This window comes from Aspergillus puulaauensis, chromosome 5 (genome assembly GCF_016861865.1).
Source record: "Aspergillus puulaauensis MK2 DNA, chromosome 5, nearly complete sequence".
In the NCBI taxonomy this organism is placed as follows: Eukaryota; Fungi; Ascomycota; class Eurotiomycetes; order Eurotiales; family Aspergillaceae; genus Aspergillus; species Aspergillus puulaauensis.
The window spans coordinates 3,929,256-3,943,436 of NC_054861.1; the positions used below are offsets into that span (position 1 = coordinate 3,929,256).

The window sequence follows — 14,181 nt, forward strand, 5'->3', positions numbered from 1 at the left end:
TCGATAGCCGCCGCTCCGACTCACTCGACTGTGCGCCGCCTCTCACGGTATAGAGAACCTTTCTGGCGTGGTCACATTCTGACCAAGTTCAATAATATAGATCCGATCTACAGCCAAAATCACAAGTTTGTCGCCAGCGAGCGCGAAGTTTGCAATAGGAGCAATCTCGACGCCGAGTAGGGCTTCGGCATTGAAGACACCCAATACCTTTCCGCGAGGATCTCTGACAATAACCCCGTCATATTCCGCCGTCCAAATGCGCCCGTAGTCATCTATGTGCATTCCATCGGCATAACTGCGGACAATTGCCACCATCTGTTTGTTCACCGGGGTGCAGAAGCGGTCGAGATCATAACGGTAGATGGCCCCAGAACCAGAGCTATTCGCTCCGCCACCAACATTAAACGGAAAGGCAGCATCTGTAACGTAGAGGTACGATCCAGTTGGGTCGGTCCGCAGACCATTGGGCTTTAGGATATCCGCGCGCGATATCACCCCCTGCAAGGATTTTGTCTGCGGGGAGAACCGCCACACAGCATTCGGTAGCACAGTGGGCGCAAATCCCAACACCCCCTCGGATCCGAAGTCGAATGATGAGAAGAACAGGTTGTATTCCCCCGGCACGGCACAAGAGGTTGCCCCGGCAGAGGCGTTCGGTTTGACCCATGCTAGGTCGTCGACGCTGACCATGACGAGTCCGAAGAAACTATTGATAATGCTCGTCACCTTGTATGTTTTAGGATCGACAGACACTATCCCAGTTGCACCCGCTAGCGCTGATTCGTTGCCCGCAATTGCGAAATAGACTAGCCCATTGAAATAATACCCTCCATTTGGGTTGACGTCGCGAAGTTCGGGAATCTCCGGCCGCCTGACACTATGGGTCTCGAGATCCAGGATGCTGATATACGTAGGGGGTGAACTTCCAATGCTGGTAAACCAGACCTCGTTGAGCTCGGGTACCCACACACCAGCTTCGAATGCAGAACCGGGGTCCTGTGAACCGATTTCGGAAAGCGGCGGGTGTTGTCCCCCAAGAATGGCGTAGAACTCTTCGTCGAACGCGTAGTAAGTCGCCGCACGAGCGTCTCTCAGGAGTCGGTTCACTGAGGTGTTTTGTGTTTGCGTGTTCACGAAGTTGGTGCTGAAGTTACCATTTTGCGCTTCCGGACCCTGGAACGGCTGAGGCAAGCTGTAGGCCAACTCTGCTGGAAGAAATACTCCATTCGCTGTTCGTCCGCGCACCTGGGCGCACAGCATAGTTGCCATAGTAAAGTAACTCGCTTTCATGGTGGAATACTTGCTTCCTTCGAACTGATATACGGTAACAGGTCAAATAGCCGCGGCGTTGTATTAATGCAATAAACAGTACGCGGAACCAAGCGTGGTCTATCCATGGTGTTTATATAGATAATAGACTCCATTGCAGATGGTATTTCAGTGATCTCGGTGACGCATTACCGACTAGCAAAACCTTGGGTCCAAATATCGGTGAACCTAAAGCAGTCAAAACGCCTTTCCTCACGAGGGGCGTACCGGACATATGCTGATCAGGCGGGGGATAGATGCTGATCAGGCGGGGGATAGAACAGGTTTGTATATCTGCAGGGCGTTGTAATGCCTCCCTGCACTGCTTCCGTCGCCAGAACGTAACATATAGTGTCCACCTTTGTCTTCAAAAAACAACCCAACTGCTTTTCACCGTGATGGTAATAATATGATGGTAATAATACTAATATAGGCTATGAAATAAATCCCAGCAGCTACCATACTCGATTTCCTATGAGGAAAATTAGACTTTCCTCAATAACACGGGGTTCTACTGTGTCCCCGGATTTGGTGAGGCCTTTTCGTTGATGAGAAGCCAGACGGCTGTACAGTCGAGGTCCTGTGATTTTCATGAGATAGGTTGAATAGGCCAGGCTGATAAGTGAGCTTACCTTATAACGTGTGAGCTGCGATGCTTTTTTGTAGGTCTCAAGCGCCGCTGTGGCGCACCGCGGCTCAATCCCCGTCTCTCGTGCTGCTTCAAGAGCGAGGCCCAGGTCCTTGACCACCATAAAGGGTTTGAACGCAGGGGCGTACCCATTACTAGATGGAGCAGTAGGGACGATGTCCGGAATACATGGCTTGATACCCAGATGCCATGAATCTCCCGTGGACGCTCTGATGATGTTAAACAACGTCTTCGGCTCCACCCCGCTGCGCACTCCAATTGACATTGCTTCTGCTGTGGCAAGGGATGTACAGAAAGCAATGTAGTTATTCGCAATCTTGGCAGCTAAGCCCGTCCCGAGCTGACCGGCGAAGATAACCTTGGCCGGGTCAGCCATCATAGAGATCATATCAAAAGCTCGTCGATTTATGGGACTGCTATCCTGCTCTCCGGGCCCGTCAGCGCCAACCATGAATGACAATGTGCCAGCAGCTGCAGCTTTGACGCCGCCCTATTGGAATGGTTTAGCCGACCATACTACACCTTCATGTGTGAGACCTTACCGAGACAGGAGCATCAATGTACGTGCCCTTCCCAGCCTCCAGGACTGTTCTTCCGATTTCTTTGGCTGTATTGACCTCAATCGTACTGCATTCCAACAAGAGGCGATCTTTGTCTGCTGGGGCCTGCAAGAAAGACGCATTTCCCTCCAGATAAACCTGTCTCACCTGGATACCAGCAGGCAGCATGGTGATAATCGTCTTGGCCTTCTCAGCGATCTTTCTTGGAGTCTCGCCGATTATAATTGGGCCAAATCCGCCGAATTCCCTCACAAAGCGTTCGCACGTTGGTAGGACCACATCATTGACATAGAGGGTTGCGCCACTGGGCATTTTCTTCCGAATATTCCCTGCCATCCCGTACCCCATATTTCCGATTCCTGGTACGTCAGTTGTCGATCACGCTAGAGAGACCAAGCAACCTACCAATGAAGCCAATGTCATCCGCCATGTTGAGCTTGCTTGGATTCGGCGTATGATAGAAGCTATTGCCAGATTATCATCAATCACTAAGCGGTCAGGAACAAATGCGCCGATGTTCATTGAATTATAGGCTAGGTCACACCATGGTGGCTATCAAACCTACGCAAGCGCAAGGAGGTATATCTCCGAAGATTGCTGTATCAGCGGCGATCGACGTCCGAGCCCGGGGGCTGTAGCTAGGCTGGTGCCAATCTCCGGTTGGTCTATCTCCAACTGATTAAAGAAGTCATCTGAAAGTCCCAGTCCTGTTTTTTCATCAAGACTTGAATCCAAAGATATCACGAGATTCTGTTTGCGCGGCCCTCTCCCCACCAGATAACTGCCGACCTGCAACATTATAGAGCTGCATCTTGACTATTCTTACCCTATCACCACCCACAATATTCCTGTTGCTCAAGGCACACCCGCAACAATGCCAATGTCAATCATCCGTAACTCCCGCGGCACGGGGAAAACAACCAGCAAAGCGCCATCCGATCGGTTCACGGGTGACGTCTGGGTGGACAGCGCATTCTCCGATGGCAAACTTACCATGGCAAATGTGACATTCACTCCATGCGCCCGTACCAACTGGCACACACATGAACACGGGCAATTTCTTCAAATAATTGCAGGATCAGGCTGGATCTGCGACAAGGGTGAGGAGCCTCAGCTGGTGAAAGTTGGGGATTTGGTCTGGTGCCCTCCCGGCACCACGCACTGGCATGGGGCAAGTGCTGGGAGCTATATGACGCACCTAGCAATTGGCTTTGGCAAGGCTGAGTGGCATGAAGCGGTTCCGGATGAAGATTACAGTAAAGCTGAGTAGTGTCCGGATAGGATGATGAGAATACGAGGACTTCGACCTTTATATATAGCTGTGAAGTCAATCATTACTTTCTTCACATGGAGTTCTTCTGCTGCCTGGTTCAGGAATGCTATGGACAGATATTTTACGAAAAGGCGCCGAAAAGTTAGCTGAAATGCAGAAGTTCCTATTGAACGTGTTCAATGTACAAATTTGAGATTAGGGGCTCGCAGCAATTGATCTCAAACAGGGCACGTAGTGTCCCAGAAACCTCCATTTCGTCAGGCGTCCCCAGTCTTTTTCTTTCCAATCATTAAGGGGCATTGGAAACTCATCCACGACTCCTTTGATGGATCCATCGTGGGCGTAGATGAAGAAGAAATTCTCATTCCAATCGAACTCCTGGAGCATTCGAATGGTGTTGTGTACATCGGGCATGTTATATCCTGCTGTTGGGTTGAATAATGCGTCTGTGGGTTTCCGGCCTCTTGACGCTTGTAATTCATGGACCGCGTCTCCAGGACAGAAGATATTCTGCTGCGGGTTCGAAAAATGGGCAAGATGGAGTGTTTCGGGGATTGGGAGGTATTGAGAGGGACGCAGTTCGCCGGTTTCATGGATAGCATCGGCGCCCAGAATGACAAACGTATCCGGACTGGTTGAGGTGCGCACAACGGCGGATAAGTGGCCGATCGAATGTCCTGGAGTATCAAGAAGATAGAACGACCCATCGCCAAAGTAATCATGAGCCCTCATGCGCCCGATTTTCAGCGAGCGAGGCCCATTGAAATCAACTTCAACCATTTCCCTTCCCCTGCAGAAATGTAATCAGCAATTCCGTCGAAGGGGTGGGTGGCAGGGCTGAGATATGCGTACATGTAATCTGACATCGGAATGGGGGAATCAACCGGGCAATCATCGAGGGTGGACGGCCCAGGTAGGTATGCTTTTGTAAACCCGGGCCCAACAACCAGGTTGACACTATTTGGGAAGGGGGCCACATTCCCGATATGGTCCCAATGATGGTGGCTAGCCATATTGTCAGCGCTGCGGCAACAAACTACGACTCTGTTGGCTTGAGGACATACCTCCAAATTATGGCCTCGAATTCTTTACCCTCATATCCGTTCTCCTGTAAGATGTCGAGCACATTCTTCTCTACCTTCACTACCCAGTCAACGGTATCCAGCATACTGCGGACTGACGGTGCCAGGTTTTTGAGGTCCTTTCGAGCACCCAGGTCAAACAGTACTTTACGTCCGCGAGAGTTTTCCACGAAAAAGGAATAGGTGCGTAGAATAGGAATCTTATTAACGCCCTCAATGGGGGGCTCCAGCAGGCGAGCAAAGGGAACATTGTCGATAGTAGTGGTTGTGTCAATTAGACATACCCTGGCTGTAGCCCCAGGCGGGATAGTGTGGGATGGAAAGTCTGGCATGTCGGTGAGGATGGGAACAGCAACACACCGTGTTCTCTGTCTTATCGGGGGACCAAGTTTAATACCGCAACATCATGTAGCAACTAGACTCTTTACAGGTAGCCGAGGAGATTTGGAGATGGAGATCGATTTCGGCCGTCGACCTCCGCTCTGGACTGCCATCTTAACCGGATCCCCTCATGAGACCCAAACACTCTGGGGTACTAAATGCGGGGTAATTGCTGGAACGATAATCTGCTTATTCGCCTTACATACAGAGATAACTTGATTTATTCCTTGGGGTCAGTGGGTGCTTCCTGCGTTGTCCGCTGGACCTCTCCAGCCACGAAGTCCTCCTTGTCGCGATCGAACGTTGGAACAAACCAGGAAAGAATCAACGCCGCCGCGAAAAACCCGAAACTGACGTAAAACACTGTCTTGTAAGACTGGGCATGCGCCGTCTTCCAGGAACTGTCCGCGATTTCGGCAATAGTGCTATTGTATCCAGGCACGGTTTCGTTATTCAGCGGAGTAGCACCGTTCAGACCAGAGATAAGTGCAGCGATCGATGACGGTGGAAGCCCTGCCTCAATTACAGATGGATTGACATACTGTGGGATTGTGGTCGCCTCGCGATTCCTCAGAACTGTCGTGAAGACGGCCGTGGCAACTGACCCGAGAAACTGGCGAGTAGTGCCAACCAGCCCTCCTGCAGTGCCAATCTCGCCTTGCGTTTTCAGCGGAAAGGTCGAGGCAATCAGACTCACGCCTTCTAGTACACCAATAAACAGACACCCCGTCGCTACAAGGCCCAGGGTGAGCTGCCTATTGAGTGGATCCGCAGCCGCGGCGGCCAGCATCGGAGCAGCAATGATAGAAGCGGATATCGCACCCATTTTTGAGCCCAAGCATGTTGCAATTGGACCACTTATCATCTGACCAAGTGTAAAGCACAGGATCGCAACGCTGGACAGCGTGCCCTGTTTGTCAGCACTCAGATCCGTGTAGAGTGTTCGAACAGCATCAGGCCAGACTAGACTAAAGCCGTAGTAGGCGGCGCCACCAATGGCACCAAGCCACACGCATGACTGGAACTTCATGCTCCTGAAGAGATAAAGGGGGAGGAATGGCTCTGTAGCGGGAAAGGGCAAATATATTTCCCACAAGCCAAATAGAAGGAAAAGCGCCCCTCCGCAAATAAGGCACGCAAGAACTTGGGGGCTATTCCAGGCGTACGTGCCTCCCCCCCAGGTCAGACCTAGGAGAAAGACGACCAGTGCGGCGGAATAAAGAAGCAGCCCAAGCCAGTCAAAGTGCCTTAATAAGTCCTTCATCTGTGTTCCGCGGTGCAGTGTTTCAAACGTTGGTGGGTGGTAAAAGAAATACCATAGGAGGATAGCTGCGGTGTTGACACCAATAAGAAAATAAAAGCAACCTCGCCAGTGGGTATTTGTTTGCGTCTATGGCCTACCGGTCAGGGGTATCATAGAGGCATACTATAAACCGAGGGAGGCTTACCTGGAACGCGACAGCCACCTTGGCCGCCAGTGGATTTCCCGGAAAAGTGTAGATATACTGGCCGGAAACCGCCAGGTATCGCCACTTCATCGGTACTATCTCACTCACAACCCAGAAAAAAGAATCCCCAATGCCCAGCGAGATGCCAAAGAGAGCTTGTGAAACAATGATCTGTGTGATCGAGTGTGCTGTGGCGCCAAGAATGGAAGCAAGTAAACCAATTCCAGTGCCAATAATAAAAAACCACCGTCTTCCGAAAATATCGCTCATCCGGCCGACAATCTGGATGGAGATGGCAGATAATATGACGTTCAGTAGAGGCGCATACTAGAATAGAAAGGAGAATGTCAGACACATGTTATCTTCGACAGGAGAAGAAACATCTGCAATGTACCTCGATATTCGAACTCGGCCCAAGGTCATTGTTGATGTCGTTTTGCAATGGAGCGAATAGGGCAAATCCACCAAGCGTGCCCATGAACGTGAATCCCATTGCAGAGTAGGTGCCTATAAAGGCAGGACTGATCCAGTGTGTCCTGGGCATATCTGATGAGCGGTGGCCTCTGTTCTCGGGGTTGTTGTAGTTGGTGGTGGTAGTGGTGGTGAGCATGGTGTTGACACAATCGGGCCGATTGTCAGCAATCCCTGAAATGTTCTCAAGATGGGAGGTCTATCTTTTCGAGTCGTGGTTCATAGCGCCAGATATCAGAAAGATTCTGCTAACGCTCGGAGGTGACTGGGTTCCGTTTAAATGCAGCCGAGGAGTTACTTTCTACACAGGGGAACGGACACTAGCCGCAAGAAGAGGGCCCAGGACTTTGATGTCCGCTACGCAGATTGCGGGAAATGGTCAGGCTCGAGTAGGTATGGTGGGATATTGATAATAGCCAGCACCCGACAGAATAAGGGTCAGCCTGGGTTCACTGTGATCTAGCTATGGAACATCGAACCAGTATAGGGCAGTGAGTGAGAGTGCCATTTTTGTATGTTGCCAACTTACAAGCTGCTAGGTGTTCCTTGTCACTTTGAAGAGTCGATCCTGCGACCTACCAGTTCCGGGTCGGGGACCGTTCACCGGGCCTTGCTAGTCACAGATTGGATTATCGGTACCAACGCAATCCTTGCTGGCTCAATAAAAGGCCGTCGGAGGAACCGATTCATGATTTCTATATATCTAGTAGATGAACACTAACCATCACCCGGGACTGGCGCCGAGCCTGTTAGCATGTCGTAGAAGCCATCGTGGAGCAGGTCGTAGCTGCTATATGCGCTATTCGCAGCGCATTGTGGCGTCTGACGGGCGTCACCAAACCCGGTGTCAGAGTATGCTACTATTGCCTCATCCTTAGAGCTCACAGGCATGGGTGGTATCAACAGAGAAGATATTTCATCTCTCGTCGTACAGAAGCTGTGGTCATTAGCCGGTATAAGCATGCTCTCTAGCTGGCATACATGAACAATATGGCGGATTTGTGCAACAGCCGTTCGCGCTGGCTGTGGATGCTGTTCGAACAAAGCCATCGCGCTCATACAGCACCGGAAACTCCACACTTCCCCTTGCTGCAGTTGCACATCACAGATGTTTGCTTCTCTCTGGTCTGATAGGTCTGCCACCAAGGTGAGGGCGGCAATCATGACGGCGTAGAAAGCAGATATAGGTACCACCTGGCTCCCGATCCTTGCCTGGAAGCTAATGTCCAGAATTCGCGCAATCATAGTGGCCGCGTGGACGCACTTCGAGCGACATCCAAGTGTCTGTGCGAGTGACCCCGGCTGAGAAGTATCCAGGGGCTGCCCGAACGCCGCAAATGGGCGGTGCAGGAGGATAATAGCGCAGTTGTAGTGCATACTGGGGTGGTGGCCAGTCAGTACATTCATTTCTCTGTCTTTGCATTCTACAAGTGACATACTGTAACATTGCGAGGCCAGGCTGCACATCACCATGGTATTGCAGCGCCTCAGGCAGCGACGAATGCCAGCGCGACAACCGCATGCCCATTGTTCGCACCGCGTCCTGACTAGAGTCACCAGTGTTCAAAGTTCGTTGGACGGCTTCTGTAAGTTCAACTATCTCTATCAAAGCTGAAAAAACTTTCATCTTCTCGGGCGGTCCTCTAGGTCGGGGCACCTGTATGTCTGCGATGTTCATGCATGGAGGGCGCCCGAGATACACGGCCCAAAAGCTGCCAGGTTCCATCAGTACATTGGTTCGTTTACAGAGGCGGATATACGTGCCGGTCTAGAATGAAAGATCCCCAGCACACAGTCTGGCGAACTTGCTGGTGCCCCTGGAATCCCAGATCCGGTGGTGCTTCTGGGATGTCCCTGTGAAGGCCCAGGGCGTAGAGTAATCGACACGCATTTCCTAGTAGAGTCAGTGCATCCCAACCAAGCGGTTCTTACCCTCTCCTACCCGATAAAAGCCACCCTCTCGCGGTGTTCATCTGCATGAATTCGCATACCGCTAGGATGTGCAATGTCTGAACCGTAGTCATTCGCGGACATGAAGACTCTTCCTGGAGGAATTCCGACGCCCTCTGAAACAGTTCGGATCGTACAATCCGGGGTTGAACGTGTGGGCCAGTCATGAGGGCAGCGCATGCACACATCGCGTAATGTAAGGCGCTGCTGTAGTAAAGTCCCATTCCCTTGGTCATGTCCAACTCAAACGCCTCTTGATGCACAATTGGCATAACCGAGTTGTGATCGCGCCAGAAGCTAGTCAACAGCTGCTGGTAGACCTCACTCTGTAAATCTGATGGTATTTGCACAGTCGTTGCAGACTGCGTCGTCGATGGCGGCGCCGTCGAGGATGCAATAGCTAGGTTCAAGCCGGCAGTTGGCCCGTAGTAACAACTACCACCGTTCTCATCATAAACAACCTGGTGACGTGGGGAACATAGTTCCGATATGAGAGCCCCAGCCGTAGGTCCTTCAGGCGTACACAATCGCCCGGAAGGTGGAGTGTTTGTATTGTCCGTAGAAGCAGTTCTGGTTCTTGGTGACTGTTCTCTCTGTGACCGCAGCTCCTCCTCAAGCTGCTGTATACGGTCCTCCAAGCGGCGGATGTGATGCTTGGAAGACGGACTGTTCAGGCGATTTAGTTGGCCCTCACAGCAGTGTATGGGTTGGCCCTTACCGCTTTCTTTCGTCTTGAGTGGGCATCACACAGCTCAAGGCGCCGTCAGTACATCTCTTGCATCCAGTAATGCCCATTCCTCGGCACTACATAACAGGCCCGTCAACATTAGCAACTGCACACGGCATTTCCGGTTGCGTTGTGAGCGAGCCTCACCTTCACCTTAGACCTCCGGCAGTTGAGGCAAGCTAGTAGCTGCGCAGGCTCCCGCGATCGGCGACAGCTGTTGCTCATGATGGCGGTTGGCAGGGGATGGACGAAAAACAGCTTCGCACCGCGAGGCAGCAAAGATCTGGGAATCCGGGGTTTGACGGCGGCCTTCGACTTCCCCGCATTCCGCCCCCGGTCCCGCTGCCGCCTGTAGCCTGTAGCCTGTTTGGGCCAAGTTCCTCCCCAACTTCTCGCTTCTCGCTGCCCGGAGATCGGCATCCGGCCCCCGGCGAATTGCTTTATATGTCGGTCAGAGCCCCCTAAATCTCTTACGCGCTCTCTGCCCACCCTAACTCCCAGACCACACGATGCGACTCCCATACGTCGCCGATCCGCCGCTGACGCAGACTCCGCACGACGCCCAGATCCTGGCCCGAGTCCAGGAGCGACGCGCGCCTGGGAGCCTATTGCCACTTGACCGCGCCCTCTTGCATTCCTTCCCAGTTGCCGACGGCTGGAACTCATTTCTTGGCGCCATCCGCGCCGGGACAAGTCTCTCTCCGGTAATTCGCGAAGTCATTATATGTCGTGTCGCCATCCTGAACGGAGCGCTCTTTGAGTGGGATCACCACGCGCCTATTCTCTCACAGGCCGGATTCGAGGATGCCGCCTTGCAGGTCTTGCGCGATGAGCACGCAGATCTCGCTCAAAGCACACGGGAAGGACTCTTGAGCCCGAGGGTCGAGGTTGTCCTGAGATACACAGATGCAATGACGAAAACAATTACGGTCGCTGATGACCTTTTTACTGCCGTCAGGGAATCTTTCAGCACTCAAGAGATTGTCGAGATTACTGCCACGGTAGCTGCCTACAATTGTGTGTCGCGGTTCTTGGTGGCTTTGGATGTTGGGGAGAAAAACTCAGCCACATGAAGAATATATATCTGTACCCACGACATAGACTAAACTAGGCTGGGTTGCATGCATGTCATTGACAGTTATAATTCCTCAATGTTCAATTCGGAAGGACTCTTCAGAAGGCTTATAACAAGCAATGATACATCTCCTCCGCATGGTTGAGGTAGATACTTGTAAACTGACTTGGCGTAGCAAACGAATCGCTTGGAGAGCTTGCAGCATCGATGGCTCCCGGGGTCCTTATAAGCAAGCGACTTGGTCGAGGGGTAGTGTATCCGTTATTATGGACCTGGACTATTGTCTTCCACCTGCCTACATAGCCAAATAAAACTAACGACAAAATCGTTTTGAAATATACAAACTGCCTTGAGCATCCGCTAAGCTGCTTGGCGCGCAGTTGCTATATACATGGTTCGTCATATAAACAGCAAGGATGGGTAGCATGCTCCCAACACTCCCACCCAACCCAGTACTGCGGATGCTTTAGGGCCAAGCTTCTACAACAGCCCTTCTGCCGGTAAGTTCCCCATCCACGGAACTCGCTGACCGAGCGGCAAGGACACCCCCGCTTCCTCTACGCCGGAGCTGCTGCTTCTACTATATCCGAACTGATCGGCTCCAATTCTGGGGTTAAGTCCGGGGAAGGCCAAACCCCCCCGGGCATATATAGCTGCATGTCAGCGCAACCTTCTCTCATTCCTCATTCCATAGACGCCTTGCGGACTTGTTCAATCCGTTGAATAAACTAGAAACTCATTGGCATCGAAACAACCTACGCTTTTCATCATGAACAGCGACGCTCCCAACTCTACTCAAGGCGAACACGGGGTTCCGCCAGATGACTGTTCTGAAGGCTTAGGCGACAACGTAGAGAAAAATGTGAGCACCATCGAAGCAGCCTCAGAAATAGACCCCGTTCTCATTAGGAAAATCACGTAAGTACTGCACAGCGTCTTCTAGGCCCGTTGGGATACCAGCATTAACCTTTTCCGGAGTCGTAAAATCGATGTTCGGCTAGTCCCTATTCTCGGTTTGCTTCATGCCCTCTCCCTCATCGACAGAGGCAACCTCGGCGGGGCACGGATTGCCGGAATTGACGAAGCTACCGGACTTGATGTCGGATCACGGGCATCCACTGTGAGTAAGTGAATATCTTAAAATTCGGCTGCAGCGAGAATTTCTTCTGACACAGGAGCAGTACTCGTGTTTTATGTCGGGTACGTGGTTATGGAGATTCCAAGTAATATCATGATCAAAAAGCTCGGCGCGGCCAATTGGATGGCATTTCTTGCGTTCTGCTGGGGCGTGACTTGCATTGGGATGGGGTTTAGCAAAAATTGGCAAACATTAGCAGGGTGCCGAGTTCTCGTGGGCGTGCTTGAAGCCGTATGCTAAGACTTTTCTCCACGCACCAGCCTGTCCGTGTTCGCGCTGATCAATGCTCTCCCATTCCCAGGGCATTTACCCAGGCGCGGTATATCTATGTGGTTGCTGGTTCCCGAGATATCAAGTCCAGCTCAGGTCAGTGTAACATTCTCCGTGTTTTTTCGGTACCTCGAGAATGCCGTTGACTTAAAGCCAGGATTGCCATTTTTGCAATGATAGGGATGTTCCTTTCCGGATTCGGCAACATTCTCGCATACGGTCTCACACAAATCGCCTCGAATCCTGAGCGCGACGGCTGGAAATGGATTTACATTGTTGAAGGCTGCATCACCCTCGCTGTGGCTCTTCTTGTTTTCTTTGCCTTGGTCGATTTCCCCGAGTCGCAACGAAATAAGTTCTTGACGCCGGCCGAAAAGGCTGTCGTTCATGCGGGTCTTACGGCGGACCGAGGACAGTATTTTGAGGAAAAGGTCACTTGGAAGGTCATATTTTCAACCTTTGCCGATTGGCGTGTTTGGGCAATGTGAGTAGTCCAAGGATATACTCAGTATTCTTGTCTGCGGTCCGGCATGAGCTAAACGTGGGGATAGCGCTTCAAGCCACTTTTCATCCTGCACCTCGAATTACAGCTACACCTTCTTCCTTCCAATTATCTTGAGGGACAGCATGGGGTTCTCCCTGGAGGCCTCGTTCTTGCTGACCGCGCCCCCGGCTTTTATCTCTGCGATTATCGCAATCTGCACTTCTTTTATTGCTGATAGACTCAAATGCAGGGGTCTATTTGTAATCGGAACTTCCCTCTTTGCCATCGTTGGCCTTGCGATGGTAGGTTGGGGTGGTAGTCCTGGCCCTCGATATACTGGTGTCTTTCTCGGCCAAATCGGTGGCAATGCTTTGGCGGCTTCTAGCCTGGCTTGGATGACAAATAATATGCGTACCGATGCAAAGCGAGCAGTGGCCACAGGAATACAGGTAATGCTAGGGGGTGTGGGAGGGGTGTATTCCGCCCTCGTCTTTCGCCAACAGGTACGTGCTCTTGACTATACCCGTTACAAGCAGGCATATGGACACAACTTTCTAACTGCTTTTCTAGGACGCTCCAGATTACCTCCCAGGGATCATTGCGACGATGGCGTCGATAGCCCTGCCGTTAATAATTACACTGGTTATGATCCCTCTGCTCCGCCGGGCCAATCGACAAGCAGATATGGGTCACCGGATTATTGAGGGCTCAGCTGAATTTAGGTATACATTGTAGATAATATCCTATACCTTCTTACTGCTTTAGGTCTACCTTCAAGAGACTGCTAAATAATGGAGTCCGTGCAGCCTAGTACAACTGTGATCGGTGTAGGTTGTAGCTGGCCTGGAACCTCTATCTTGTGGCAAGTGACAACAATATATGGAACAATTCATCCACGCTTGCACTAGTAAACACAAGTCTTTTTAAAGCTGCTGTATCCAAGAGAATAATTTATCTAGATAGGGTAAGTCAATGCCATCGTCGAGTGGCTGACCGGCAAAGTTCACCAGAAGAGCCTCGACTCCATGGTCAATTATAGCTTATTTGTAACCGTAGTGCCGCGAGGCCGATCCCGGTGGAGAGAAGGGTGAGACTATGCACTTTGCCTAGGAGGCGTACGACTATTCTAGGAAGGGAGAGTATGGAGATATATATCTTAGTAATGCTCGATCCGATAGAGTAATTGCAACAAGTTGTAAACAAACGCATAACAAAGTAATGGATTGTCTACTAGCAATATTAAAATATAAACCGGAAAAGCCCAAATACATGAATTTAGACGGACATTCCTTCGGGTACGCAATCTGCGAACCATTAGGGGACAGGTCTAACCTATGTCCGAGGATCCATCAGGGCTCGCTGGCG

At 51.3% G+C, this 14,181-nt stretch overlaps 9 protein-coding genes across 9 annotated transcripts; 3 read left to right on the forward strand and 6 right to left on the reverse strand.

Annotated features, from left to right (window-relative positions):
- Positions 1 to 42: 42 nt before the first annotated feature.
- Positions 43 to 1,290, reverse strand: APUU_51525A (SMP-30/gluconolactonase/LRE family protein; the record flags this gene model as incomplete). The annotated part of the gene is made up of 1 exon (XM_041706643.1): positions 43 to 1,290. The coding sequence occupies one exon, from the start codon at positions 1,288 to 1,290 to the stop codon at positions 43 to 45; it is 1,248 nt and encodes a 415-aa protein (XP_041559008.1).
- A 529-nt stretch (positions 1,291 to 1,819) lies between these two features.
- Positions 1,820 to 2,947, reverse strand: APUU_51526A (uncharacterized protein; the record flags this gene model as incomplete). The annotated part of the gene is made up of 4 exons (XM_041706644.1): positions 1,820 to 1,888; positions 1,941 to 2,447; positions 2,500 to 2,876; positions 2,923 to 2,947. 4 exons carry the CDS (start codon positions 2,945 to 2,947, stop codon positions 1,820 to 1,822), a joined length of 978 nt encoding a protein of 325 aa, XP_041559009.1.
- A 444-nt stretch (positions 2,948 to 3,391) lies between these two features.
- APUU_51527S (cupin domain-containing protein) lies at positions 3,392 to 3,787 on the forward strand (the record flags this gene model as incomplete). Its single annotated transcript, XM_041706645.1, has 1 exon — positions 3,392 to 3,787. One exon carries the CDS (start codon positions 3,392 to 3,394, stop codon positions 3,785 to 3,787), a length of 396 nt encoding a protein of 131 aa, XP_041559010.1.
- Positions 3,788 to 3,985: 198 nt separating this feature from the next.
- APUU_51528A (MBL fold metallo-hydrolase) lies at positions 3,986 to 5,204 on the reverse strand (the record flags this gene model as incomplete). Its single annotated transcript, XM_041706646.1, has 3 exons — positions 3,986 to 4,580; positions 4,643 to 4,795; positions 4,855 to 5,204. 3 exons carry the CDS (start codon positions 5,202 to 5,204, stop codon positions 3,986 to 3,988), a joined length of 1,098 nt encoding a protein of 365 aa, XP_041559011.1.
- A 269-nt stretch (positions 5,205 to 5,473) lies between these two features.
- Positions 5,474 to 7,311, reverse strand: APUU_51529A (uncharacterized protein; the record flags this gene model as incomplete). Its single annotated transcript, XM_041706647.1, has 3 exons — positions 5,474 to 6,643; positions 6,702 to 7,028; positions 7,096 to 7,311. 3 exons carry the CDS (start codon positions 7,309 to 7,311, stop codon positions 5,474 to 5,476), a joined length of 1,713 nt encoding a protein of 570 aa, XP_041559012.1.
- A 578-nt stretch (positions 7,312 to 7,889) lies between these two features.
- APUU_51530A (fungal specific transcription factor domain-containing protein) lies at positions 7,890 to 8,799 on the reverse strand (the record flags this gene model as incomplete). The annotated part of the gene is made up of 2 exons (XM_041706648.1): positions 7,890 to 8,550; positions 8,612 to 8,799. 2 exons carry the CDS (start codon positions 8,797 to 8,799, stop codon positions 7,890 to 7,892), a joined length of 849 nt encoding a protein of 282 aa, XP_041559013.1.
- A 301-nt stretch (positions 8,800 to 9,100) lies between these two features.
- On the reverse strand, positions 9,101 to 10,074 carry APUU_51531A (uncharacterized protein; the record flags this gene model as incomplete). The annotated part of the gene is made up of 3 exons (XM_041706649.1): positions 9,101 to 9,788; positions 9,841 to 9,926; positions 9,997 to 10,074. The coding sequence occupies 3 exons, from the start codon at positions 10,072 to 10,074 to the stop codon at positions 9,101 to 9,103; spliced, it is 852 nt and encodes a 283-aa protein (XP_041559014.1).
- Positions 10,075 to 10,358: 284 nt separating this feature from the next.
- APUU_51532S (carboxymuconolactone decarboxylase family protein) lies at positions 10,359 to 10,922 on the forward strand (the record flags this gene model as incomplete). Its single annotated transcript, XM_041706650.1, has 1 exon — positions 10,359 to 10,922. One exon carries the CDS (start codon positions 10,359 to 10,361, stop codon positions 10,920 to 10,922), a length of 564 nt encoding a protein of 187 aa, XP_041559015.1.
- Positions 10,923 to 11,693: 771 nt separating this feature from the next.
- APUU_51533S (uncharacterized protein) lies at positions 11,694 to 13,551 on the forward strand (the record flags this gene model as incomplete). Its single annotated transcript, XM_041706652.1, has 7 exons — positions 11,694 to 11,842; positions 11,903 to 12,048; positions 12,106 to 12,293; positions 12,364 to 12,428; positions 12,490 to 12,816; positions 12,884 to 13,319; positions 13,387 to 13,551. 7 exons carry the CDS (start codon positions 11,694 to 11,696, stop codon positions 13,549 to 13,551), a joined length of 1,476 nt encoding a protein of 491 aa, XP_041559016.1.
- Positions 13,552 to 14,181: the final 630 nt, after the last annotated feature.